General features: G+C 42.0%; 2 protein-coding genes across 3 annotated transcripts; both read left to right on the top strand.

Annotated features, from left to right (window-relative positions):
• The first annotated feature begins 643 nt into the window (after positions 1 to 643).
• LOC139920844 (FH1/FH2 domain-containing protein 1) lies at positions 644 to 8,217 on the top strand. Its single transcript, XM_071910932.2, has 9 exons — positions 644 to 1,745; positions 2,736 to 2,876; positions 3,485 to 3,667; positions 4,210 to 4,329; positions 4,468 to 4,629; positions 5,368 to 5,618; positions 6,458 to 6,686; positions 7,701 to 7,809; positions 7,937 to 8,217. The coding sequence occupies exons 1-9, from the start codon at positions 1,281 to 1,283 to the stop codon at positions 7,963 to 7,965; spliced, it is 1,689 nt and encodes a 562-aa protein (XP_071767033.2). The 5' UTR covers positions 644 to 1,280; the 3' UTR covers positions 7,966 to 8,217.
• Positions 8,218 to 8,940: 723 nt separating this feature from the next.
• On the top strand, positions 8,941 to 21,728 carry hnrnpcb (heterogeneous nuclear ribonucleoprotein C b). 2 transcript variants are annotated; one of them, XM_071910910.2, is made up of 10 exons: positions 8,963 to 9,036; positions 11,999 to 12,032; positions 15,311 to 15,362; positions 16,033 to 16,298; positions 17,764 to 17,836; positions 18,048 to 18,095; positions 18,753 to 18,913; positions 19,247 to 19,360; positions 19,817 to 19,974; positions 20,371 to 21,728. In XM_071910910.2, exons 3-10 carry the CDS (start codon positions 15,358 to 15,360, stop codon positions 20,464 to 20,466), a joined length of 921 nt encoding a protein of 306 aa, XP_071767011.1. In that variant the 5' UTR covers positions 8,963 to 9,036; positions 11,999 to 12,032; positions 15,311 to 15,357; the 3' UTR covers positions 20,467 to 21,728. The 2 variants fall into 2 exon arrangements, with proteins under 2 accessions (XP_078147994.1, XP_071767011.1); XM_078291868.1 differs by lacking the exon at positions 11,999 to 12,032 and having other exon boundaries at positions 8,941 to 9,036.
• The last annotated feature ends 5,031 nt before the right edge of the window (positions 21,729 to 26,759 follow it).

Genomic DNA, 26,759 nt, shown 5'->3' with positions numbered 1-26,759 from the left:
GATCTTTGATTCCAATTTGTTTCACCCAGTAACTGTGTAATATTTGTTGTGCGCATTGTCTTATTAATGAATATTTTTTCCTTTTTTAGATGGAGCATATCAATTTCCCTTATGCATTGTCCATCATCATCATTTTATGGTTTCTTAACATCAATTACAAAATACTGAAACTTATTGAATGTAGAGGTTTTTGCCATATGTGAGGTCCTGTTGTCCTTGTGCCATGTGCGTCAGTATATAATGTGAAACTCTGTCTGTGCATGTCAACAAGACAGCTTCCCATTCATTTAGTGTCCTTGTTATTGCATCTGTCAAACACACGTCACCACAAAGCTGTATGTAATATGAAAGTGATGCAGAGCAAACTTTGGAGAAAGAGGCCAATATACACATACAGCGGAGAGGAGGGAGGAAGAAAAAGAGGGAGGGAAGAGAGAGATCTTCAGAGGCAGATAGAGTGGCTTGTGTATACACAAGTAGCAATACAAACAGGAGATGCTGGCTCGATAAGGAAATTAAGGGAAAGGGTGCAACTCAAATAAACCGAGACTGATGCACCAACTGTTCGAATGGGAGAGAGAGAGAGAGAGAGAGAGCGAGAGAGAGAGAGAGAGAGATGAAAGACAGGATAGCTGCAGAAGCAGGTCAGTTGGATATTTTGGAAGTGCTGCGCAGAGCCGTTCCTTGGATTTTCTCATTAGAATTAGACTTGGGACTAAATACAACCCATCAAGAAATGCAGTATGAAATGCTTTCTCTTCAAATGGATTCAGTTTTCGACAAGTTTCTGAAGTGGAGGCAGGACAACAATCGACTTTTGGATTGAAGCGTCACTTTTCGACAACTCTCTGAAACTTTGAAGGACAAACACTGCACCCGAGGCAATTACAGGTTGCTTTACTGTGAGAACACCCAGAGGTGGTTCAAAGATTATGGTTTGCTTGTGTGAGTTATGAGCTTCTGTGGTCAACGAGTGAGGCTGAGCATCCAGAGACATTCAGATGAATACAAGGAGTCTCTGAGTGGATTGCTGACAGCACAGTGAGAAGAACAGACAAGAGGGAATCAAGTTTAGCTGCTGAGACGAACACAAGGAAGCAGCAGTGACAGAATACGCTGTTTATCTGAAAAGGCCTCGTTGTTTTCTGATATGAGGAATGAGTGCGCAACACTTTTGGAGGCACCTTTTCTCAGGCACAAAAAAATCTTAACCCAATTCATCCAGTTACTGCTACTGAACAGGACATTTTTCTCGATTTAAGGAAAACTCTGAAAGACCAATGAAGGAGTCGGACCAAACCAAGGACTCCCACCCCACCTGGGATTTCGACCAATCCTGGGCCTCTTTCCCAAAACCTGCTCCTCGTCTCCGCCTCAACACCCTGGATTTCTCGGACCTCTGGGACGAGGAAGACCTGGGATTAGACAGCGCGGAGGAAGACGGGACCAATTCCACCAATGAAACGTCAGGATGTGTCCAAGCCCCTCCGGCCCCGCCTCCTCTTCCTCCCCTAGCCCCACCCTTGCCCCCTGCCTCCCTTAAGGGCACAACTATTAGAAATCGCACCTTGAAGCTCCACTGGAGGGAACTTCAGAGTTTGCCTCCCCTGCCCAAGGTGACCCGCTTTGGGACCCAGACTATTTGGGCTGGGCTTGAGCCGGTCCACCTGGATAAAAACCGACTGAAGTACCTGTTTGAGTCCAAGGGCAAAGGCACCACCTGTCATGTGGTTGGTGGGTGGCGGGTAAGAGCTATGAGAGAGGATGGTGCTTCAGGAGAAGCAGTGATGAATCAGACATTTGTGTTTCAAAACTGATGGCTTGCAGTCATCTTGTTAGATAGTGCTGATTTACTTATTTTTCTTCACTTCACAGTCTCTCTCTAATTCAATATACAGATTTATGAAGCAACTGTAGGTCAAGTAGGAGCTGCAAGTAATGATGCTGTGTTCGTTTTGTCCTGCTTGGAGTATTAGATGGGTGGGGTTTACCATATCAGGGCAATTAATATGGTGTCAGGTCAGTTGACAATCACAGAAAAGTATACTAAACCGATTTTCAAATAGTTTCCTTCCATCAAATACTTTCCCTAAAATTCTGGGAGTCAATGTATTGTCCTGTGTACCAAGTCTGGTACCAAAGTGCTACGTCATATCAGAAGAAGTGAAAGGATGGGATGACGTCACAACCTGAAAGTTCATGTGTATGATTCATTGGAACACCCAAATCTAAAATAATTCTTATTTATGGATTTAAAATCAACTATGGACAAATTGCGGGAGATATTACTCGCCTTTCATAAGTAGAGTTGATTGTATTACTGTGATAATTTTATCTTGGACTGTCGACATCAATGGATTCTCTTTCGCAATTTGTGGAAGTCCTACTTAATTAAAAAGTAACTAAACCCCACCCAAATCTGTGGTGAAGAGTGACACCTAATGGTGAAAAGTAGGGTACTGAACTGGTCATTTGCTATTGGCTGGTCTTTGGTCACCACTAATAGCAGATGACTAGTTCAGTACCCTATTTAGATGTCAGGCTTCACCCCAGATTTCAGTGAAGTCCTAATTATCACTAGGAGGCCGATGTGAATTTTTTTTCCCAGTTGGCAGCTCATATTTATGATAAATCCAACATCACATGAATGCAGCATAAAATAAACCCTAAAATGTATTAACTCTCATGATTGCACATCTCATCTCCCTCTCTGTTTCTTTCCTCTCCCGACACAGAAACAGCCGTCGGTCTCAGTGTTGGGCGTGAAGCGGAGTAACATCATAACCATCGCCCTGAGCAGCCTGCCCCCTCCCCGCCTCCTCCCCCCTGCCATCTACAGCATGGACAGCAGCGTTCTGGACAGAGAGGACGTCCAGGTACAGCAGTGGTCACGTCCTTCGGAAGTCGGGCTTCAGCATTTGATTGACCTCTAGATCTGTTTTTTGTTGGGTGAGCAATCTGCTGCCCTTAGTATTTCTTTATTGGGAATGTATGAAACCTGAGAGGGATGCAGAGTATAGACACAAGAGAGAAGGTCCTGATGAAATTTGGTCTGACAGGATATATGATGGGTACCAGGGCCGGTGGTATCAAATAGATTATGGACACAGATAGCCCTGAATCTATCTATTCTTCTTTGTCAGATTTGATATTGATACGTTCTCTAAAATGGTCTCTAATATTAAGCTTTCTTTTTTTGATTATTTTTTGCCACTTTTGCCTTTATTAGACAGTTCAAAGTTGAGAGAGGGGCATGCATCATGCGACAAAGGTCCTGGGTCGGTTTTTACATGGTACACGCCTTAGACCACCGAGCCACCAGGACACCCCCACATTAAGCTTTCTTAACCTTTTCTAAAATGATTAAAATTCATTAACATGGATTCACCATCTCTATTTCTGAAGCGACCTGTGTGCCTCTCCCCGCCTTTCTATCTCTCTCTCTCACGTTCTCCATCTCCCTCCACGCCCTCCTCTAACACAGCGGCTCCAAGCGCTCGTCCCAAGTGAGGAGGAACTTTGTCTGATCCAGGAAGCCAAGGCCCAGTCGCCCCGCTCCCCTCTGGCCCCGGCTGAGCTCTGCCTCCTCACTTTGGGGGAAATCCCTCACCTGAGCTCCAGGCTTCAGCTCTGGGCCTTTGCTCTGGACTACGACACTTTAGAGAGGGTGAGTGAAGGTGGAGAAGATGATGTGGAATGAAATTGAAAGTAATAATCCACAACATTTCCATATAAATAAATGTCTGATTTGCCACTCTCTAACTGATATAATGCAATAGTGATTCAACCTATACCCAGTTCATGAAAGCTTTTACATTTGCTGTTCTAAACACCCGATGTCTAGGTCTTTCCCAGGAAAAAATCTCTGGCGCATAGGAAGTGATGCGTTTTACGTTTCCGGTTTGTTTGGAATAAATAAGATCTGGGTAGTTAGCATGAGCAGCGATAGCCTTCATGGCTGAACAGACAAAGAAAAGAGCGCCATCTACAGAAACTCAAACTTCATCAATAGAAAATCCAAGGAAAAAGACGTCGCAGTACTGGTGGACACACTGTTTGAGTGACAGGTGATCTCTGGGAAGTGCAGTGCAGAAACACCACATGAGCGCTTATTAGCACAAAAGATGTTACCAAAATAAAATAAGCATGGATTACCTACTCTGTATGAATCCTCTCATTGCCCTCTCCATGTGTCCCTCCTCTTAACAGGAAATTGCTGAGCCTCTCTTCCACCTGAAGTTGGCCATGGAGCAGCTAGCAGCCAGTCAGACCTTTAGATGCATTCTGGCTACAGTGCTAGCGATTGGTAACTTTCTCAATGGATGTAAGGTGAGTGCTTAATTGTGGCCTTACATCTTCTGTTATCCATCTTTTATGCATCTCTGAATGTTATTAAGTCTTTTTGTGAATGTCGATTTCTGCTCCATAACACATACAAACACGCAAAACACATATAAATGCGCCAAGGCCCGTGGTTTTGAGCTGAGTTACCTGGGGAAGCTGTCCCAGGTGAGGGATACACACTCTCGCCAGCCGCTGCTGCACCACGTCTGTGTCCTGCTGCTGCAGCTCTACCCACAATCCTCGGACCTCTACTCTGACATCACCGCTGTTATCAAAGCAAGCAAGGTGCGTACTTGCGTCTGTGCGTCTGTGTGCGTACGGCTGGGTCTGTGTGTCTGTGTGGGTGTGTTTGTGCGTGTATGTGTCTGTGTCTGGGGCAGGGTTATGTAATGTTCTGTAAATAAGTGATTGGATGGCAAAATGCTTTTAGTCAGGGTTGTAGTCAAGACCAGACGAGGCCAAGTCAATTCCAAGTCCAGGCCCAAAGGAGGCTGAGACCAGGTCAAGACTGAGACTAGAACAAATCAAATCCTGTTCAAGACCAAGACCAAAACAGCCAATAAACCGTGTTCATGTCTTTCCAAATACAAAAATAATGTTTCTTAAGGATGAACAGAGATGTACTGCAAGTCTATCTGCAAATCCACTCTGTACTATACCCTTGAACATCCAACTAATCAATGCATAGGAACTGACTAATCAATGCATAGAAGTTTGAGGACAATTACATACACAGGCTTCCACATGTGAAATCCCTTAAATTGTTTGTACTGCTGGGGGAAAAAATCAAGCAAACATCAATAAAATTGCTCATTTTTCAAATTTTTAGATAGGCAGTTAAAGGTTGAGTCAATATCCAATAGTAGCTGAGACCAAGACAAGTCCAAGTCAAACAAGAACGAGACAAATCCGAGACGCTCTTGAGACCGGACTCAGAGAAGTCTGTCTCTCTTTGAATTGGAGAGTTGGAGTTTACCCCAAAGCGCACAATCAGAGCTTGCCCTCTCTTTCTTGTCTATATAGTGCGACTACTCCTTAGTCCAGTCCAACCTCACCCAGCTAGAGGCCCTGTGCAAAGCATCATGGGAGCAGCTACAGGTACTGGAGCGGGTGGAGGAGAGGAGGAAAGGAGGAAAGGGGGAGAAGAGGAGGGGAAGAGAGGAAGAGGCCTCGGCCCCAGACGGCTCCCTCCGCCGCAGGCTGCCTAAGTTCCTGAAAGAGTGCGAGGGGAGGCTGAAGGTCCTGAGAGCCGTCCATCGTCGAGTCATCAACAGGTAAGGGAAAAATGAACAGGGATGTTGGCTATCGCTGCTCATAACTACCCGGTTCTTCTTCCATTTATTCAAAAAAAAACTGTTGCTGCTGCCAGAAACACAAACTGCATCACTTCCTACTGTTTTCCCAAGAAATACCTACCTCACACCGGGTGTTTATAACAGCAAATGTAAAAGCTTTCATAAACTGGGTATGCATTGAATCACTACTGTGTTTTATCAATCAGTGATAGAGAGACATTTATTTATATGAAATTGTTACGGATTATTACTTTAACAACCTTCCAAAAAGAGTCATAAAAGAGTGTGTTTAACTCAGTGTACTACTAATTACTGGCAAAGTCCTTGGCGGCCAGTATAGTCAAAAAACTGTGTAAAAAATAATCTGCACTAATCTGAAATTCCCTGAGCCGTAATGATTCCCCAGGAGAGTGAGGTGTCACTTTTAACAGGAATGGGATATGCTGGATACACGAATTTAGGATATGATGGAGACTATTAACAGTGTCGTGAATATATTACACCTACTCTATTCTCCAGTTTGATAATGCCTTCTCATTCAATTTCATGAATCTTATTCAATTCTAACGAGTTAGTTTAGTTTAGTTCATCATCTGTCATTTATCAAATTATTCTACTACCAATTAGGCCATGAACAAGTACAGCTTGTGAAAAATGTATTCACCATTTTACCTTATTCTTTAACCTTCATCTAAGGATAAAACAGCATCACAAACCAGCTGCCATATGATTGTCTGGCACATTAGGCAAAGGCCAACATTTCCCTTCTTTGCATTTCATTGTCTTCCTCTTTATTTCTCTCAATTTTGTCCGTCCAGGTTCCACTCTTTCCTGTTATTCCTCGGCTACTCCCGAGCCGTGGTGCGAGACACAAATGCGGAGGACTTCTGCAAAACCGTCAGTAACTTTTCTCTGGAGTACAGGACCACGCGGCAGGCCATCCTTCAGCAGAGGGAGAGAGAGAGGGAACGGCAGAAAGGTGGAGTGGAAAGCCCGGGACCCAACACGCCTGGAGCTAGAAGGAAACGTCAGCAGACTCCATCTCAGGTAGGGAGACAGAGATTTACCAGTAGACACCGGATTTGATGCTGCGGTCCTTTGTGCCATAATCCAAGGTGAGCATTCATACAGAAACCCAATTCAGATGATAAAAGAAGGACGTGCTAACCCACAAATGGTGACTATGGAGGATATCAGGTTATGTGAAATTGCCCAGTGCAGCTTTAAATAGACCTGAATGAACATAGAACGACATACCCGTAATAGGCTTTGCTGAAAATGTGATCGCATCTTTATTTTTCTTACAGCATTTGCAAATAGGCTTAATAAAAGGAGCGGACAATGCGTTTTGCTTGTTGCTTCCTCAGGTTTACTTTGATACATTAACCTTGTTGCTAATGTCAGCTTTCAGTTGAGTTTGGACAGTTTACTGAGCACTAAGCACAACAGACACGCACAGTTCTCAAGCAAGTGTGACGGACTTTGGAAGAAATTAAGGTTTAATGATTTACATGCATTAAGTAGGACCTATATCATTCTTTCTTTAGTGTGTATCTGTTTGCAGAGTGGAAAAGTGCTGAATCCTTCATGCAAACAGATACAGACTAAAGAAAGAATATAGCTACTTAATGAATGATTAAATCTTAATTTCTTCCACAGTTTGGTAAACAATTTGCATGAAGGATTCAGTACTTTTCCACTCTGCAAACAGATAAAGAAAGAATGATATACTTACTGCATATAAATTATTAAATCTTAATTTATTCCACACAGACTTTATGGCCTTAATGCCCAGACTTGCTTTGTCACCATAGCATATTAACCCTTAAAATCCTATAATCACAATTTTATGCTGTACTAGCCAAATGAACATGGCAAGCAGTAAAGAACCGTTCTATCCATTCAAGTTCTATGGAAATATCATTCTGGATAGCATACATTGCCAAGGCTTTATGGCTGCAATAACAAAATTATAGTAACAGTAAAACATAATAAAAACAAGTCATTTCTCATCACTTGCTCTTGTTATCTGTTAACTACTGACTATCTGTGGATTATCAGGTGAGTGAGGAGCAGTGTAGGCTGGAGGAGGTGCTGAGGACGCCGGAGTCCGCCTCAAGACCGGACCTCACCCTGCCTCGAAACCGCAGGAGGATGGCCGACATCCAAGGTACTGCATTTGATACACACACACTCACGCTTGAATACACCTCTCTCTCTCTCTCTCTCTCTCTCTCTCTTTCTCTCTCTCTCCCTCCCTTTCGCTCATGACAAACCCATGTTTGTTTACATTTCAGGTCCATTCTCACAGAAGTTGAAGCGGTGACCTTGCTCGGTGACATTACTTTATCAAAACCATTCAGTCACAGGTGTATCAGCGGGGTAATGTTTTAATAAAATTGTTTGTGATTGTTCTTTTTTTCTTTCTTTTTTTTTTACATTGTTGTCACAGTTAAGTTTGTGCAGCACAATGTTGTTTACCAGTATGAAAAAGGCCAGGTGTGTATCACATGCCTTTCAGTTTTTAATTATGTTTGAGTATAAATGCATAGATGCAATAAAAAAACAGTTTTGAGTATGTGTGTGTGTGTATGTGTGTATGTGTGTGTGTTTGCCCTAATGAAACATCACTATAATATTCCTATAGGGGCTTACAGTGTGTCACTGAGTTTAGTGACCTCATCATACTTTATGGTATTTTATCTCCTATGGTGTCAGTACAATATTCCTATCATATTCATATAGGATATTATATCTTTATAGTTTTATTATATGTTATATAGCATTCTTCTAGGCTATATTCTTCTGTTTTTCATTTAAAATACAAGAAAATACCAATAATCAGATACCAATAATCACAAAACATGTACAGTAACACTTAAAAAAAGGGAATAACACACAATAGTGCATAACCAAGAGGCAGACAACAAATAAAACAGAAATAAAGAATGAATTAAAAATACAGCATCTTATTTGTTGTCAACAAATCTCAGTTATGTGATGCAATTAGGTAGGATCTCATCAAAGTTCTTTAAAAGACTAATATTCTTATTGAGTCATGAATAAGTGTTCATATTTCATTTTAATCAAGAATACAATACATTACAAGATCACTATTTTTTTCTATTTCGTAAGTCTGTGTCGTCATTCGTGGTCTGGACTGAGTTGCGTATCCACCAATCGGGGAAGGGTATATCCCCACAGTCTGCTGTTACCAGCCAATCAGAGCTCGGTATTCGGAAGAGGGCGTGACCCTTCTCTTATGTGTACAACTCGACGCCATTTCGTGTCCACTGGTTTCAAGGTGATGGTATCAGCCAGCAGAGCCGTAAACGGATCGTAACCTACCCAAGTAAAACAACGTTGAATTTTACTCATTTTTAATATTAAGCTCCTGGTGAGTATTTTTAACCGAGAGATTTTTTCTATTTTTTTTATTTTTTTCTGACTTTGAACCATCTTTGGGACTTTTTGTTTTTATTTTTAATGCATTTTTCTGGCTGGTATTCTGAGACTGTGTTGGCTTTAGTGGCGTACATTTTGTGATGCAGCGGGTGGCAATATAAGCTGCGCAGAACTAGTGTTAAGTAGCTTCCACAGCAACATTTTTGCCTTATTTTTCGAATGAGACATTTTAAACCTCCATTTTTCAGGGCTGCTATATGAGCGTATTGTTTATCTGATTGTGGTCATGTTTTCGAGGAAAGAAATATCGAAGATTGTTCCAAGCTTTTCTGGACAAATGATAGTGTGCAAAACTGGTCGCCCTTTTTCTGGAAGTATGTTTTTAAAAGGCTTTTTATTCTCGATCTCTTTGTTTTCCCCCCACCTGTAACTTGATTTGCAGTCGTTGAAAATTGACTGATAAGATCTGTTTTTCGTGTTTTCCTTGTGCTTTTGGCGGTGCTGAGACAGCTACTTTCTGCAGTAAAATCTCTCAGGAGTGATGTAATTTTTCAGGCAAGATGTTTTTTTTTACCTCCCAATGAGAAGTGGGGGCGTTTTTCAAGGAACATGTACACAACAGTGTTTTGGTGTATTTGTGCGGTCAAAGACTCATTTATTGGGAGTCCTGTAGCATTGGTGCAACATAATTTTTTTTGCATATTTTGGTAATTCTGATAATCATTAAAGTCCTTTTGCAGATTGAGAATCCCCATGCATTCATTACCAGTTTATTCTGCGTTGGTGAACAGCTTATACACAGACAGGAGGAAGGCCTACAGATAGATGGGCCTATTAGGAAAACCTTAATAGGCTGTAACCAGGCCTAGACCTCTTAATTGCTCTTTGCTTTTTGCATTCATAGATATTTTCTTACCGCCTATAGTGAATGATCACATGTATCTATGCAGTGTTCTTAGTCCAGTTATCCAAACAGGCTTCCAGAGGGAAAGCAGGGTGGCCTAGTGGTTAAAGAGATCGCTCTGAAGCTGCAGGGTCCCAGTTTTTATCCCCCCCCCCCCTTCCCTCTCCCCATCCTCTCCCCTCCCATGGCCCCAAGTGTGTCCTCTGGAAGTGTCCTTGAGTAAGAGACCCCCCCCCCCCCCCCCCCCCCCCGGCTCCAGGGGCGCTGTTCTGTCCTGCAGCCGGCCGTGACCTCTGACCTCTACACGGAGGCCTAGCGGGGCGTCACAGGTTCCCTCAGTCAGATGTCGGGGGTTCTAGGTCAGCGGCCGTACAACCAGAGATCAGTCACAGGAGGCTCGCGGGCGTCATAGCTCCCTTCCCTCTTTATTTGCATAGTCGTGATATTACGATAACATATTCATATGACGTATGATCCCCCTGGCTGTGTGGACGCCAGGCTGAGCCACGCAGGGGATGGAGGCCTTTGACTGTTGTGGTGTTATCGTGCCACGTTTTACTGTGGCACTATAAACCCCTCAGCTGAACTTGATTTTAATATGAAGTATAGGGCTGAAAGATATTGACTAAAAAAATCTAGGCTAATTGAGATTATTAAACAGAATATTGCAATTGCTATTTAAACATTTTCTTTTCATTTTCTTGTCATCATTTTTTTAAAAATATTGTAAGAAAGGTGATTTGGAAAACAAAATAGATGTCAGTGTGCAGGATTTACTGAGTTTGAGTGTGATAAAAGGTTTTCCCCAGTATTATAGTTGATTCATGGACCAAAGATTACCTGCAGCTCTAAAACACCTTGTTCAGAAATCCATTTTGGACGCCTCTCTCTCTCTCTTAAGCAATTAATTGCAGCCTCTGCGATTTGGAAATTGCAGAAGGTCATATTGGGATTTAGATTACATTTTTTTGATTAATTGTTCAGCTCTAATATGAATCCAATTATGTTTGTGTCACTAATAAAGTGGCAGTTTAAGTGACAACACAAATTGGAGCTGCTGTAGCGTTGCAGCGAAAGAACTGGACACCAGCATGAGCAGACTAGGCTCTGTTAAGCGTGATCAATTAATTAATCATTCATTAAGTGATTAGTGAATGGCTGCTCTGGCACCCACTAGTCCTCAAAGCCTAACCAGATTTGCTTGCTGCTTTACCAGAAGTCCCTTGAAAAAAAATAAATAAATAAACTGTGACTAACCTGGTTAAATCAATGTTAAATTATGAAGTAATAATAATAATAACTTCACAGCCTTCCATTCCATTACTTGCAAAGTCTCTGGTCTCTCTAGTGTATCTATGATTTGATTTATTTGATCATTTTAAAATACGTTAAGCATTAACAAAATCTCTAGGCTTATTCCCATTCCCATTGTGATGACCATTTGAATGGTATAATGAAGCAGAAAGCCCTAACCAGAGCATCACTCCAATGCTGAGAAGCTTGATAAATAAAGGCCATGTTTTCTTTATTACCTATATATTAGAAAATGGCCTAAATCCTTTCATTACTGTTTTTTTCCTGTTTGAATCATGCAGGGTTGGAGCCAGTTTCTTCTAAATCCCTCAAATCAGTCAGCTCAGCAGCTGAATTTGGAAATCTTTTTATTTAAAAAAGGTTCAACCTATAATGAAATTACTGAGGCTGAAGGTTTTCATCGTGTGAATTGTAGTCTCAAAGTGAATAAAGCATTATTAATGAATGAATGAGTGAACAGCCCCCATACAGAAAGCATGCATGTTTTATTGCATTACATTTCAGCCCCATGCTATAGCAAATGCTGGTTCTTCAGGGTTGGAGTTGGGACAAATTCACAGTGGGAATTTGCCAGTGGCACTGAGGATATTTAATTTAGGCAAATCTTTTGTTTTTCACTTAGTTTTCATAGTTTGCCCTCTCACTCCCCCCTCCCCTGCCAGTTGTAATGACAGATGAAGGTCATTTTTAAAAGGGCTTAATTTCTAATATTACCTTTTTGTTTCCCCCTGTTTAGTTTTTGAAGCCGCTTTTTTGAGCAGCGACAAATCGTAAGTTGGTCTCAACCTTTTTTTGGTTTTATTTTTCACCTCAACTTTTGCATCATTTTTTTACATTCCAGTTCTGTTTTCTCCCCTTTGTGATTTAGCCTGTTTTTCCCCCCTTTTGGATTTTCCTAGAGCAAGTAGCATGTAGTGTTTTTCGTGCTGTGATAGAGAATCAACGCTTAATTTTCAAACTGTTTCACATTGGTCGCCTCCTAAATGAGCCCCCCCACACAGCTCCCAGTTTAGATAATTAAACGCATCATGTTCAGTGTTGATTAAGGGAAACCCAATTTGTAGCTTTCGCCGAATAACACACTCCCTCGACTCCTCCTGCATCAAGTCCTCGGATTATGGGCTGGCACTGACAAAGGCAGAATGAGTCCTGATTTTTGCTGCCTTTGCTTTGTAATGTGATTTTCTGTATTTGTGACTGTGCATGTGATTTGATAGAATCACATCTCGTCTATTAAACACACACACACACACAGGTCCCTGCCTTTTAGAGGTGCTGCTCTTAATAATAATAGTGATGTCACCATTATTTCTCCAAACAATTGTTTTGTGATCATTAAATAAGCATGCTTAAATTGTATACCCATTAATTACTAACTGATTCAATAATTACTAATATGGAATCTACTTGATTAAAGGTGATGAGCATTTTTTTTACTCTCTATAGAGTAAGCAAATTCAAACATCCCTATTAGTAATGGCCTAGAGTCAGGGGGAGGACTTGATACTTCGCTCTCTCAGATCCATCATCCATTGTATATACTGAAAATATATAGATTTTTTTTACCTCATTTAACCAGGAAGGTTAAATTAAGAACACACTCCTATTTATAATAAATGCCTGGGTCGTATTTACTCCCAAAATCTCTTAAGAACACACACACAAAAGTGCATAAATGTGACACATCTGTACCCACTGCCAAGCTGCTCCTCTGCCACTGATTCTCGTTAGGTATTTTGTCTTGTCTGTCTTCCAGCATGAGTCTTGAGAGCTGCAGTTGCAGTGTCTTTCACAGTTGAAGCACAAACATTAAACCACTACTCACTCACACCAATGAATTCTTTGAATTAACTCACTGGCCAGCCAAAGTGAATTTTGGGGATGCCCACTATGTGCCATCTCAGCAGTCGGCCATATTACTTATTATACAATGAGGCCCAAATGAGGCAGAGGCTAAGAAATGTCAAAAGATCTCATAAGCTGTTAATATCACATGTCACTTGGTGGACATTTTTAGCCAAGGGGCCATGAATGGATAGTTTTAGTGTGAGTCCCACTGAGAATTGAACCCCTACTGGCAGTAATAGTGTCATGTTCTACCCTTTAAGCTACAAGCTCACTGCAAAAAATGGCAAGCTGTCCAGTGATTTTAACTTGTTGCCAGACCTGTCAAGCTTATTTTGTGATATTTCTAGTCAAATTATCTCACTGCACTGGCAGATAATCTTGCTGGTTTCAATACATTTCACTTGATACATGCCAATATGACTTCATTCATCCATCATTCATCATAGATATGATTCATAATTGATATGCATCATAAAGTAAATGTCCTAAAACAAGTTACATTATCCTGAAAAAAACAAGTCAAATTTGTTGACACCGGTGAAATAATCTGCCAGTGCACTAAGATGATTTCGCTAAACAAATAAGCTTAGCCTAAAAGCCTAAGCCTAAAATAAGCTTGATAAGTCTGGATACAAGATAAAATGATTTAACAAGTTTGTTTGTTTGTTCTGAATCAAAAACACTCATGCAGAATATGTATATTGCTAAGTAATACCAAAGTCTCTTCCAATAAAGAGTGCTGCTGTTACCATCCAACAATGAAACGGCCCTGGGATCCGGATATGACCTGATTGGTTGTGTTCAATATCCGTCTCTGTCATGCAAATAATGTGGAGTGCCCATGTATAAGCCATCGATATTCCACTTTGAATATCCTGGTTGCAGGCCTACATGCCGCAAAGAATTATAAACATTACTAAGCGGCCTGTGATATTTCCCCCTCCTGTTCACACGCTGTGTTGTAGACAACTGTCAGCTTGCCAAGCAATAGAAACGTCGCTGCCAAATCATGTAGAGGAGAGGAGAGCATTAAGCTTTGGCCAGACAGCCCCGCCACAAACAATGTAATCCCCTGCTAGTAGCGACCGGCCAGAGAGAGAGGGCGAGAGAGAGAGGCTGCCGCCGGGTTACAGCTCAGCCCGACCGCCCGGCAGCGTCACCAACTTTGGCAGTTGAGATATGGTTTTGTGATGGCTTGAAGTGGTTTATAATAAGATGAGCGCTTCTTATAGGGTTGAGTGGGAATTAGCAGCAGCCAAGAAAAGCCGGTCCTTTCTCATTGCAAGGTGTGTGTGATCTGATGCAGAAATAAAAACCCCCACAAAGCTTTACAAGACATAAAAGTGAATTCAAGCATGTCTTAATTTACACTGCCAGTCAGAAGTTTGGACATTTTTCTTTATTTTCTTACTATTTTTCACATTTTAGAATAATAGTAAAGACATCTAAACTGTGAAGTAACACACATGGAATCATGCAGTGACCAAAAAAGTGTTAAACAAAACAAAACTATCTTATATTTTAGATTCTTTAAAGTAGCCGCCCTTTGCCTTGATGGAAAGGCAAAAGGCTTTGGAAAGAAATTCATACATAGGATCAACTTCACTATTTATATTTGTCTAAGAAACAAATTTCAAGCATTTAAGCAGAAGCCTTTAGATCAAAATGGCTTTAAGATCATGAAAAACATGGTACATTCAATCAGGTGTGTCCAAACTTGTGACTGGTTGTGTAAATTCATACTTAGAGAATGCAAGTTATCAGTTCTCAAAATGCTTTTTAATTGAATATATTTGGCAGTTAAAAGCAATTTTCTCAGTCATGCAATGTCATGTTTTACCATTATAACAAACATTTATCCCACAGGTTTTTTTTTTATGACAGCCTCCATTCTTTTTTTCTTTTTACCTCCACCTGACCAGCCCTTTTTCACGGAGCCAGTCCCCCCCCCCACCACCACCACCACCAGCACCACCACCACCCCTCCTTATGTACCTCTTGGTCGGTGCCAAAAACCCCAAGAGAAAACACCACTTTTTGGAGGTTTAGTTCCGTGAAGGTGTAGTAGATGTTTTCCCCTTTAGTCACTGACTCCATCTCCCATAGTCACCCCCCCCGCCCCACTGAGGCCCCCCCTCCCCCCTCCCCCCTCCCCCCATCAGGGATCAGGGACCAATAACGACGCTCTTCTCTCCAACAGAGACAGACAGGCAGGCAGACCTCCACACCGACCAGAGTACAGACAAAATGGAGTGAGTTCTGGCTGCTTCAAAACCCCAATCACACTGTATATTATGCTGTCTGATACATGTAGAGGCTCCTGTCTAACTTCCCTCAATGGATGGAAGTGCAAACACACAGCTAGTGTGTAAAATATAGGAAGCTACCCCCCTTTTCTGCTCTCTAAACTGCACAGTAGGAGGTAGAAAGTAGGAGTCAGACCTTGAATATTTACGTGATTGACAGTGAACACAACACTCATTTATGTTTTATGTATATTTAAGGAAGAGTGCAGGTGTTTGCCGTATATTAACACTAGAAAATGAGAGTATGAGGAGTATTTTGCACAATTCAAGTCGCAAAGCTCAGTCAGTCTGATAAAGCAGGTGCAGTGTTTCCCCAGATCCATACAGTCCAAAAGACGCTCTACACGTCCATCCACTCATCCTCTGTCTCTCTCCTCTCTCCCCCTCCTCCCACTTCTGGTCTCACACCTCTTCTTTCCACCGCTTACTGCTTCCCCGCTCATATTGTCTCTCCTCTCTCCCCCCCATACTAATCCTCCATCTCATATTTTTTCCCCTCCTTTCACTCTGTTTCTCTGTTGCTCACCCCTGTCCCTCTCCATCGTCTTCACTATTTCCCCTTTCCCCTATTCCATGTCTACCTCTCTCCATCCCCCCCTCCCCTCCCCTCCTCCAGTTGGTCGTCCACCGCCGCCAGCCTGATGGCCAGCAATGTGACCAACAAGACGGACCCCCGCTCCCTCAACTCCCGCGTCTTCATCGGCAACCTCAACACGCTGCTGGTCACCAAGGCCGACGTGGAGGCCATCTTCTCCAAGTACGGCAAGATCGTGGGCTGCTCCGTGCACAAGGGCTTCGCCTTCGTCCAGTACTCCAACGAGAGGAACGCCCGGGCCGCCGTGGCCGGGGAGGACGGCCGCATGATCGTGGGACAGGTGCTAGGTGAGGAGGGAGAAGCGAGGGGTTCAGCAGGTGTGGTGTGTGTGTGTGTGTAATGAGGAATCCCAGTGGTGGAGCTGCTCTGCGAAGTCATTGAGTCTAGTATTGACTCTTAAAATCTTATTTTTCTTAAAATAATTGAAGAACAATCTTCCAGTTCACTTGTTTCCAATGCAAATCAACTTGTTTCAAGAATTTTCTTGAATTAGTAGCCTGGTTCCAGACTCTTGAATCGCATCCCGCTCACTTTTCAGATTTTGTCGAGCGATTCAGAGAGTCTGGTGTTGCTCTAGTCAACGGCTTGTTCTCGCTCGGAGAAACAATCGAGCCAATCAGCGCCTTTGTGCACGAGACTAAAGTTTGAAACGTTTGTGCAATGGTTTTTATTTGGCATTTCGGCTGAATAATATTTGTTGAAATCACCCCCTTAACCAACATTCTTCAACAGTCTTTGCAAAGTGTCAAAAAAATTGACAAAAATGACCAATATTCTTGGTAACATTGGTAAATACGGCCAGCATCAGTGTCACTGAAAATAACGTCAGAGCAGACGGATACGTCAGACACTAATGATTGGTTCGGGGAAAATCAACGGCTAACAAGGAGGCAATCTCACATCAGGCTAGTGAATTAGTTGACAGTCTTGATACTGGTTTAGAGAATTGTGACTTGTTCCAAGAAAGTTCTTTGAAATTGGTAAAACTGCATTGGAAACAAGTGAAATTTCTTACCAGACTGACCGTTTTTTTTCACATATTTTAAGGAAAACTCAGTGCTAGACTAAATGACTAAATGTATTAAGGCATTTTTGCAGTGTGTGGTGAAGAATGGAGATAGGATAACTGTAGGACGAGCCAACCAAGACAGAGGAGGATCAGGCTGGGTGTAACTGTGCTCAAATAATTCTGTTTGTTTTAACGTGCTTGAAGCAGCAGATGGGTGGGATTTATCTCATCACGACTCATCCAGATAGTGTCAGATAAGATTTCCAGTCACAGGGAATTGTACTTTTCAAATGGCTTGACTTTCAGATAGTTTAGTGCTAAAACATAGAAGTGAAGTGATTAAAAAAGGAAGATGGAGGGATGTGAAGTGCAGGTGAGATAAAAAAAAAAAAAACCCAAGAGGCTTATGGGAACCTCTCACCTGAAAACAAACAAAAGAAAGAAGCAGCCGCTTAGGTTCTAAACTTTCTGGAAAACTTGACCCGTCTGCTACTCCAAGCAGGTTAGGGTAAATGCCAAGAAATATTTGCAAATGCCATCTGGCAGGGGCGAGGCCTTCGGTTGTCTTTCGAAGTAACTTACCATCAGGTGGAGGGGAAGCAGTGATAATAGGTGTTAATTGGAATTTCGCACATTCTGTCCATAACACCTTTTTCTCCCCCATTCTCCCATTCCTGGCACCTTGGCTTTTTAACTCATCCTTCCTTCCTTCCTTCCTTGACTCGATGCTTTCCTTCCCTCAGACATCAACCTGGCAGGCGAGCCGAAGCCTCACAGATCGAAGACGGTGAAGCGTTCTGCGGGAGACATGTACAGGTGTGTGCCGCACACTGCATACGCTCACCATGACTACACACACACACACACACACACTTCACAATTTCATCCTCTTCAGTACTGCAGCATGCTGACAGGTTGGGAAACGGTTAATTTGGGAGCACAAAATCAAACTCTGTTACGTCATGTCAAAAGGTAAGCGCATTCTGCTGTAGTTAATCTTTCTACCCCGTTTCCACTCTCTCCACAGTTCCTCTTTTGATCTGGACTATGACTTTCAAAGAGATTACTACGATAGGTAAGCTGCCCATTCTCTATCATTTTTAAATCAACCGTTCATGCCTATTGTCAGAATAAATGTTTGTGTTTTCTAGCAATGTCCCTATTGTCTGTTGTTGCTGAACTCTGTATTGTCCAGAATGTTCTTGCATGTTTTTTATGATACTCATATATCAATGTACTTGATTTTTTACACCTATAAATGACAGTTTGTTCTCAGTGCTGTGCCATTTAAATAAAGATTGAATGAAAAAATGAATGAATGAATGTGTTGATGAATGTACCGAAAAATCTCCAGATTTTGTGCAAATTTAAATTTTTTTTGTAATAGAATAACAGTTTTGCTGTAAAAGTGTTTTTACCTTTCTAATAATACAAGGTTACTACTCATGTCTGTCTTGGCAATTTTATCTCTTTAAGGTCCTGTATGCCTTCCTTTAAATTACTCCCAAAAACATACTTTTATAAACTTGTACTTGTGTTTAGATTGATCGCTATCATTTTCTAATTTATTGTCATTGTATTATCTGTTTATTTTATTTCTGCTGGTTTAAGGTTTTGTTGCTTTTATTGTTTTCCTTCTCTGCTTCCTTTTCTGAAGCACTTTGTAACTTTGTTTTGAAAAGCTCTATAAATGTATTTTATTATTATTATTATTATTATTATTGTTTATTAGGATGTACTCGTACCAGTCCCGGGTGCCCCCTCCCCCGCCGCCCCTGTCCCGTGCCGTCATCCCCTCCAAGCGTCCGCGGGTCAGTCTGAGCGGAGGTGGGAGCCGACGAACCAAGACCAGCTTCTCCTCCTCCAAGAGCAGCCAGAGGACCTCCCGCACCAGTAGGCGGCACACACACACACACACACACACACACACACACACCAAAACCCACAAACCAAAAAGAGAATTGACCTATTTGAATACCAAATGAGTGGCCACAGAACCATAGAATGAATGCCAGAACGTTTAGACAATCACAAGAAACTATTTGAAAGTAGTTTAATATACACACACACACACACACACACACGCACACACACACTGCTCTTTCATGTTCAAGCCACACCTTTGCACATAAATATGTCTAAATACTAAATACTACTACTAAATACTCTCTCTGCACTTGGATAAAGTCATCCACTGAATAGTTGCTTCCCCTCCTCTCTCCACAGTGAAGGTAGATGATCTGCAGACCATCAAGAGAGAGCTCACCCAGATCAAACACAAGGTGGACTACCTGCTGGAGAGCCTGGAGCGCATGGAGAAGGATCACAGCAAGAAGTCCGGTAGGCTAGACAGAGGGAAGCCAAGGAGGCACGTTAGTGGAGAGCAAACTTTACAAACAGTGATATGACATCCGGTTTGAAGTCTTAGATATTTCATCCGGTGTAGAGAAAATGCAAAATCACAACCAATCTTGTTACCACAAGAGTTAGCTTGCTTTATGGAAATGAGAAATCAGAACAGTTAAAACTTGTCTTTGACCAATCAGATTGCTCGGATGAAACCACCTGTTAAAGCTGCACTAGGCAACTTTTGGCACGTTGGCGGCTCCAAATGGCAGCGAGAGGTAATGCGGTCTGTGATGCTTTATACCAAAGGAAACCAAAGAGACGAGAGAGGAGAAGATCTAACGACCCTTGTTACTCTACCTCATCACCCCCAATCCTCCAATTCATGTCACCCATCTCTCTCTCTCTCTCTCTCTCTGTCCCACTTTCTCTCTCCCTCCGTCCGTCCAGATATGAAGAGCTCCAAGCCGGAGCCCGGCGAGGTGTCGCCCCTCCACTCCTCCACCTCCAGCAAGAAGGAGGACAGCCTGAAAAGGGACAGAGAGAGAGAGAGCCAGGAGCTCAACGACTCCGAGGAGGAGGGAGATCTGCTGGAGGAGGAGGAGGAGGTGAGGAAGGGATGAAGAGAGGGAGGGAGGCAGAATGAAAGAGGTTACAGGATGAGGAGGAAGAAAGAACAAACTTTATTGAGCAAGGATTGAAAAATTGAGATTGAAGATGGTGAGAAAGGCAGGGGTTATATGAATTAAGTCTCTTTTTTTAATCATAGTGCACTCTGCAGTTTTAAGTATTTTTTAACAGTTTTGCATGTTTTTATAATGTCCAATCCTGTCTTTTCCTGTTCTTTTTAACATGATAATGTTCTGATATGTAAATGTTGTACTGATTTTAATGCATTGTCCCCATTCAGTCGCATCATGTAGGATAAATAAAGTCCCATTAAATTAAATTAAATATGTTCCAAGTTGATGTCATTTGTCACGTTCCTGTTTCTTTCTCTGCAGATGAAAAGCAGAGGGAGAGATGAAGATGAGGAAGAGGAAGGAGAGCAGGAGGAGGGAGAGGATGATGGTGATAGCGCCAATGGAGAAGAGTCCTAAACACTACAACGTACTGGCTGTTTCAACACACACACGCACACACACACACTCACGCGCACACACATACACATACACAAAAGAATTGTGTAGGATTGTATTATCACACCGGACTCGTACACAGTGGTCATGTGCTCATATCTGCTGAATTGATTGGACGTTTCTATACAGTGTATTGTAGATATTGCTCTCTCTCTCTCTCTTTCTCACACACACACACAAATACATAAATATGTAAAGTCCTTATTTCTAGATTATCCAATTTTCTGTTGTGTCTTCCATATTCTGGGTAACTTCATCTTCCATACGTTTGTCAGTTTTCATGCGTAGACTTTTTCTGCCTAGCAACTATGAAGGAGGAACACGGCATTGGATACATGCAAACTCTAACATGTTACATTTAGACACAAATGCACGCTCGATTTAGAATAAATGTAACATACGTCTGTAGCACTGACACAGGATCAGCTTCAAGTCCCTAAATCCCTAAGTCCCGAAAGTTTTGAACCAGGTCTGTGGTCCAAGGTGCAAGAAACAGACCAGGTCTAGCCTGGTCTGAGTCAAAATCTTTTTCACGACCACAGCGTTCAGTTGGCAAATGATTGCACTCCAATCTTGCTTGTTTATATGACAGCCTAATACACTGGATGGAAAAAAGCAATGGCTAAGTTGTTATAGCTTTGTAGATTTAATGTGTTGACTTGATGCGACAAAATGTAATAAATTGCCACCTGGCAGGGTCTGAAATCGAGGCAAAACCAAATCAAAAGATGCTTGAGCGCAAGAACTTGGACTCAAGATTAGTCTTGAGAGAAATAGCAGACTTAGTACTGCAGCCTTTAGAGGGATTTGGAAAACTGATCCTGTATCAGTGTGATTTCTCCCTACTGCTCAATCAGCTGCTGTACAACTGCCTCCTGACCAGCAGGGGGCAGTGTATCATAACAACTTCACACACAAAAGACTACAAGGAGTGATTTCTGTTGGTCAGAGGACCTTTTTTTATGTCACTTTTCTGCTTGGCAAATAATAAGAATAATAATATGAGCGCGTACGAAATCTCACGTAGGATTGCGCGAACGCTCTCAAGCTGATTGTTCCGAAAACAGTTTTGTTTGTTCCAGTGTCAGGAGGTGTTACGACCTTAGCCGACCTTGACTTGTGTAATGCAGTACTGCTCCATGTTTGTCCGTTTCTGTTGATGTGTAAAAATTTACGTTTGTCATTTGACTGCACTGGTGAATTTGAATAAACATGTTTTCCTAGTTGGATCCTATGCGGCCTGTTGTGTGAATCCAAATGGATGTGTAAGCCTGTGTGCCACCCATGTGTGTGTGTGTGTGTGTGTGTGTGTGTCTTTATGAAATTATAGGTTGTGCAAGAGGTTGTGCATGTGATTAAAACAGTTTTGGTGTGTGTGTGTGTGTGTGTGTGTGTGTGTGTAGCTTCTGTACTGAGCAGATAGCAGGTTGAGGCTGGTTTGAGTTTGAGGTTTTTTTTTATTACCAGCTCTCATCAAAAACTCTGGACTTCTCTATTTGTCAGCCTTCTTTAATCCCTCATATTCTCCTTATTTTTGATTCAAACACTTTTTCACATGGTCATGAAATATATTTGAAAGTTAAAAGATGCCATTAAACAATAGTATTTGATTTAAAATATACATCCTTTGTGTTGATTCTACATTCATTTGGCGCTTTGGTGATTAATTTGGTCATCCTACGTTTAAATATGATTACAAGCTTCAGTCTTAACAAAAGAAAGAGCTATTAATCGTGATTAATCACAGCAAATTGTGTGATTAATTAGTTAATTTTTTTTTAATGGATTCAGTTAAATTCTAGTTAAAAGAATTATTACAAACAAGACTAGTGGTGAGCGTTTGGGTTTAGAGACACAGGAAATGAGTGTAAATAGATCATTGTGCATTGAACACGCGTGTGTTTGCCTATAACTGCATTCTGATTGATCACACATCATCAATACATAGCTTCGTTATTATATCCAGTATATTAATATATATTATACTGCCAGGAGCCTGTGGAGGCCTCGGACCCCGCTAATGAATGCAGGAGCAGAGGGGGCTGGCCGGAAAAAGAAAGAGGGATGAATAATCAATAGGCGGTCTTCATGTTGAACTGTGATTAACGAGTGAACAACAGAGACAGATGGGGGGGGGGGGGGTAACGAGGGAAGGTTGATGAAGGAATGGATGGAAGATGGATGGAGAGATGGGCTACGCAAGACTGGAGACAGATGGAAGAGGAGCTGACAGATGGAGAGATGACAGGACGAGCGGAAAAGATTTTGCATTGGAGAGAAGGGGGGGGGGGGGGGCATGATGGAGGACAAGGAAATGGCATAACAGTTCATGTTCTGACTCAATGTGTTCGCAGCCATCATGCTAAAGCCCCGGTTTTGTTTACATTGTGATTTATTAGATTGAAGAGATATATTTCCATCTTCAGCAGAGTCAAATTGACTTGACGAATCGACTGAAATCGACTGATTTGCCTCTGATGAAGACGCTGCCTGTGTCGAAACGTTAGTTGTGTTTTGCACTGACTTATATAATAAATAATTATTCTGTGTGCTCCAGAACTCCCGGGTCGAGTTTACTTTCTTCACCCTATTTCTACATAAATTGAAGTCCTTCTGTTGAGCTCCAGTCCCTGTGGCGATTATTATAAGGCAGAGACGGGTGTGCTTTTTTATATAAGCAAATAAGCTGAATCTACTTTGTCTCAATTAGGCGGAGGTGGGACATTCCTCTCTACCGCAGCCCCCACTTTGTGATTTAGGCTGGTAAAATAGATGTATTTTTACAGAAAAATCTTGCCTAGTGCAGCTTTTAAGTAACCTTTGACCCTCGCTACCCCACCTCATCACCTCCAACCCTCCAATTAATCTCACCCATCTCTCTCTCTCTCTCTGTCTCTCTCTCTGTCCCACTTTCTCTCTCCCTCCACCCATCCAGAGACGAAGAGCTCCAATAGAGATATACTGCATATTTTCAATGTGAGAGATATGCTGTATTTTCACTCATCTTTTTATACAAGGACCGGCAATGTGTGACTGCTAAACGCCTGCATTTTGAGTTCTGATTGTCTTGAAAGTTTTCAAACTCTTACAGTATGTGAATATATATTTTAGACGGTCGAATGAACTGCTGATTATATCATCGAGTCTCATTCCACAACAGGCCTGAAAAACAGCAACGCTCTTTATTCTCCGTGAAGAATGACAGCATTTTCAAAGAAGACATAAAACACTCTTCTGCAGTCGGGACAATGAGTCACTGTTCCATGCCAATTGATTTATCACAGGAGTTTAGCAGCTTTGAATGCTAAGCCTCGGCTCACGTGGTTTCATAACGCGTTGTATTCGTTGTGCTTGTTGTTGTGCTTCTTCAAATCGGTTGAAAGCTTTGAAATGAAAGCGTCGAGCCGCATGACTTCGTGGGACGCTGGTGGCCTGACGGTTACAGAGCCTGCGATTAGGAGGTCGTCGATTTGAACCCCTGGACCTTTGGGAGGGGACGGTGAATGGCAAAACACTCTCTTCTCCTTCAGCGAATACTGTGGAGCTGCTCCTCGGCAACGCACTTAACCTCTAACTGCTCCGATGAAGCAGAGGATGTGTGAAACGGTGTGAATGTCAAGCGAGGTGTTGCTGAAAATTGTGTGTACAGGAAAGCGGCACCCGGATTAAAAAAAAACGGATTAAAAAAAAAAGCATGAATCGAATGACACTTGTGACCGTAAAGCATTCATTCACATCTTACCATATGATGTTAATGGGTATATGACAGTGTTATGCTATGGCTAAATCAGTTAACAGTAGGCTGATGAAATGAAAGTGTTAACTTGAGTACAGTGCAGTGGGATGTTAATGTGATGTAATAACTGTAAGATGTGGAACATTGCCAAGTCCAGCGTATTCAATGGCTCAGTGGCACAGATGAGCTTCATGAGCAAATGCGTGAGGCACACACACACGCACACACACACACACACAATCTTTCTCTCTCTCTCTGTCTCTGTCTTTTTCTCCCTTTCTCTCTCCCTTTTTCTCTCTCTCTCTGGCTCTCTCTCACACATTCACACACACTATCCCTCTGTTTCTCTCTGGCACACTATCTCTCTCCTACCTCTCACTTGTCACACACACACACACACACACACACACACTCTGGTAGAGCAAGGAGGAGAGAGAAATAGAGAGAGCTTCAGTACATACACTATGTAAACATGTTAGGTTTGCTTATGGATCACGACTGTTGCATGAATATGCAAACATACTTACGGTAGCAAGCAGTTGACATTTTGTAAACGCACGCGTACACAAACATTAGAATGATAATAGAGATATATGGAAATGCTGTGTATGTAATGCGGGAGGAGATGGGCACCGGTAGATCATCACTCCATGCTAACATTATAGCATACGTTATGCTGAGTGATAGTAAATGACGAGGCATTATCTCAAAAGTGAGAGAGTGAGAACTTGAAGCTGCTAAAACTAAATATAAATAATTTGAAATGATATGCAGCCAAGTCTGGCAGCTTTGTGTGGGAGATTAGTGAAATCTTTATGTGTTTGTGTTATTATACACAAGCAGTGTAAGGTTTGGAACTACCAGAGAATACTTTCCCTGTTTCCCGGTAGTGAAGAGACTGTGCACAGCTAAAAATCACCGTGCAGCAGATGAATACATGGTTGCTAACCTGAAATAGTTCTTAAAATAAACCTTTTTATCAGCCTGGTCTCCAGACATTTCGCGAAATGAACACAATGTCTTCAAATGCAAATATGTGCTCCGTGCACGAAAAGTGAGAGAAATATGTTTTCCCACCGCGAAAGGATTACGTGAAGCAGACACGACAGGAAAGAGGCAGCAGTTTGACATTGAACTAGTAGAAGATGTTGTGGTTGGAGCGGTGGATGGGCAGAAACATTTGCCAACAACTGTGACAACCTGGGTTCAATTCCCAACTCGTGTGAAGAAGTTTTCTACTGAGTCAAGTTTTCATTTTTAGCCAAAGTGTTTCTTATTTAACCATGACCAAAACCTGTTGTTTTAGTTGCCTAACCATAACCTTCACCTTAACCAAAGTTGTTTTACCTGCCTAAAACTAACTGTAACCTAACTTTTTTGCGTGACGAACAGGTGAAAATGGCGTGTCCAATTGGTGCTATTGTCACATAATCCAATTTGGTGTTTTGTCACATAATCCCATTGTGATGGAGGAGAGTAATCTTATTCATTATTCATGTCCACAACATGTAATCTGCGTTTCAGAGTTCGTGCTCATTTCACAAAATTATATGAGACTGCGTTGCACTTAAAGGTCTGTCGCCTTACTTTAAAGTCGAGATGAAATGAAAAATGCCTTTTTAACCCTTTTAGATCACATCCCCGGTCATATTGTGCACCTATTTAACAATATATGCCAAAAAAAATACAAAAAATCTATTTCTTTGTATTCTTATATCAAAATTCAATCATATTTTCTTCCTGTAAAACAAAATATGCCGTGTGCTTACGCAAGCAGGACTCAACCAATTTCAACCAATAATATCATGGCATCCACCCATCAATCAATCTTCAACTTTTAGCGCACAGAGCTAAGATCAGGCTAAGATTCATTAGTTAGCTAGCTAGCAACAGCACGGTACTTCGGTGTGTCTTCGGGTGTTATGACACGCCCACTTTTCAACGTTCAAATCAAATTCCTCCCAACGTTATGTCCCGCCTGTCTTTCCTGTTTCACTCGGAAATACGTCACGATACGGAAGTTAGATACTCTCGAAATGCCGTTTCATTTCGACTTTAAACACTGCTAGTCGCCTGCTATCACTCAACATAGTGAATGCTAAAGAGTTAGCATGGAGCACCGGAACAAATGATCTACCGCGGACACGTGGATGATTTTGGTGTCTATGTTTTCATCAGGTAATGGGTGAGTTGACCAATGGGCCGGTCTCCCTAAAACTTGGTGAATTCCTTTATTGAGCGTAAATCGAAGCATGTAAACGTTAGGTAATGTGTAACAATGCTGTATTGAGTGATACGGCTGTGCAGGTGGTGGAAGATCGAGGTGAGGGAGGGAGGGAAGATAAAAGCGACACAATAATCTGAGCCAAAGAGAGGTCACGGCCGAGATGGAGGGAGAGGAAGGGAAAGCGAGGGATAAGAGAGGTGTGAAAGAGAAGAGGAGGAGGGAGATGAAAGCAGGGAGTGTTATAGCGGCAGAGAGGTCAGGAGACAGCGAAAGAAAGGAAGGGAGAGGGGA

Source organism: Centroberyx gerrardi, chromosome 23 (assembly GCF_048128805.1).
Source record: "Centroberyx gerrardi isolate f3 chromosome 23, fCenGer3.hap1.cur.20231027, whole genome shotgun sequence".
NCBI classification, from domain to species: Eukaryota; Metazoa; Chordata; class Actinopteri; order Beryciformes; family Berycidae; genus Centroberyx; species Centroberyx gerrardi.
This window is presented reverse-complemented; position numbering and strand designations above follow the sequence as displayed.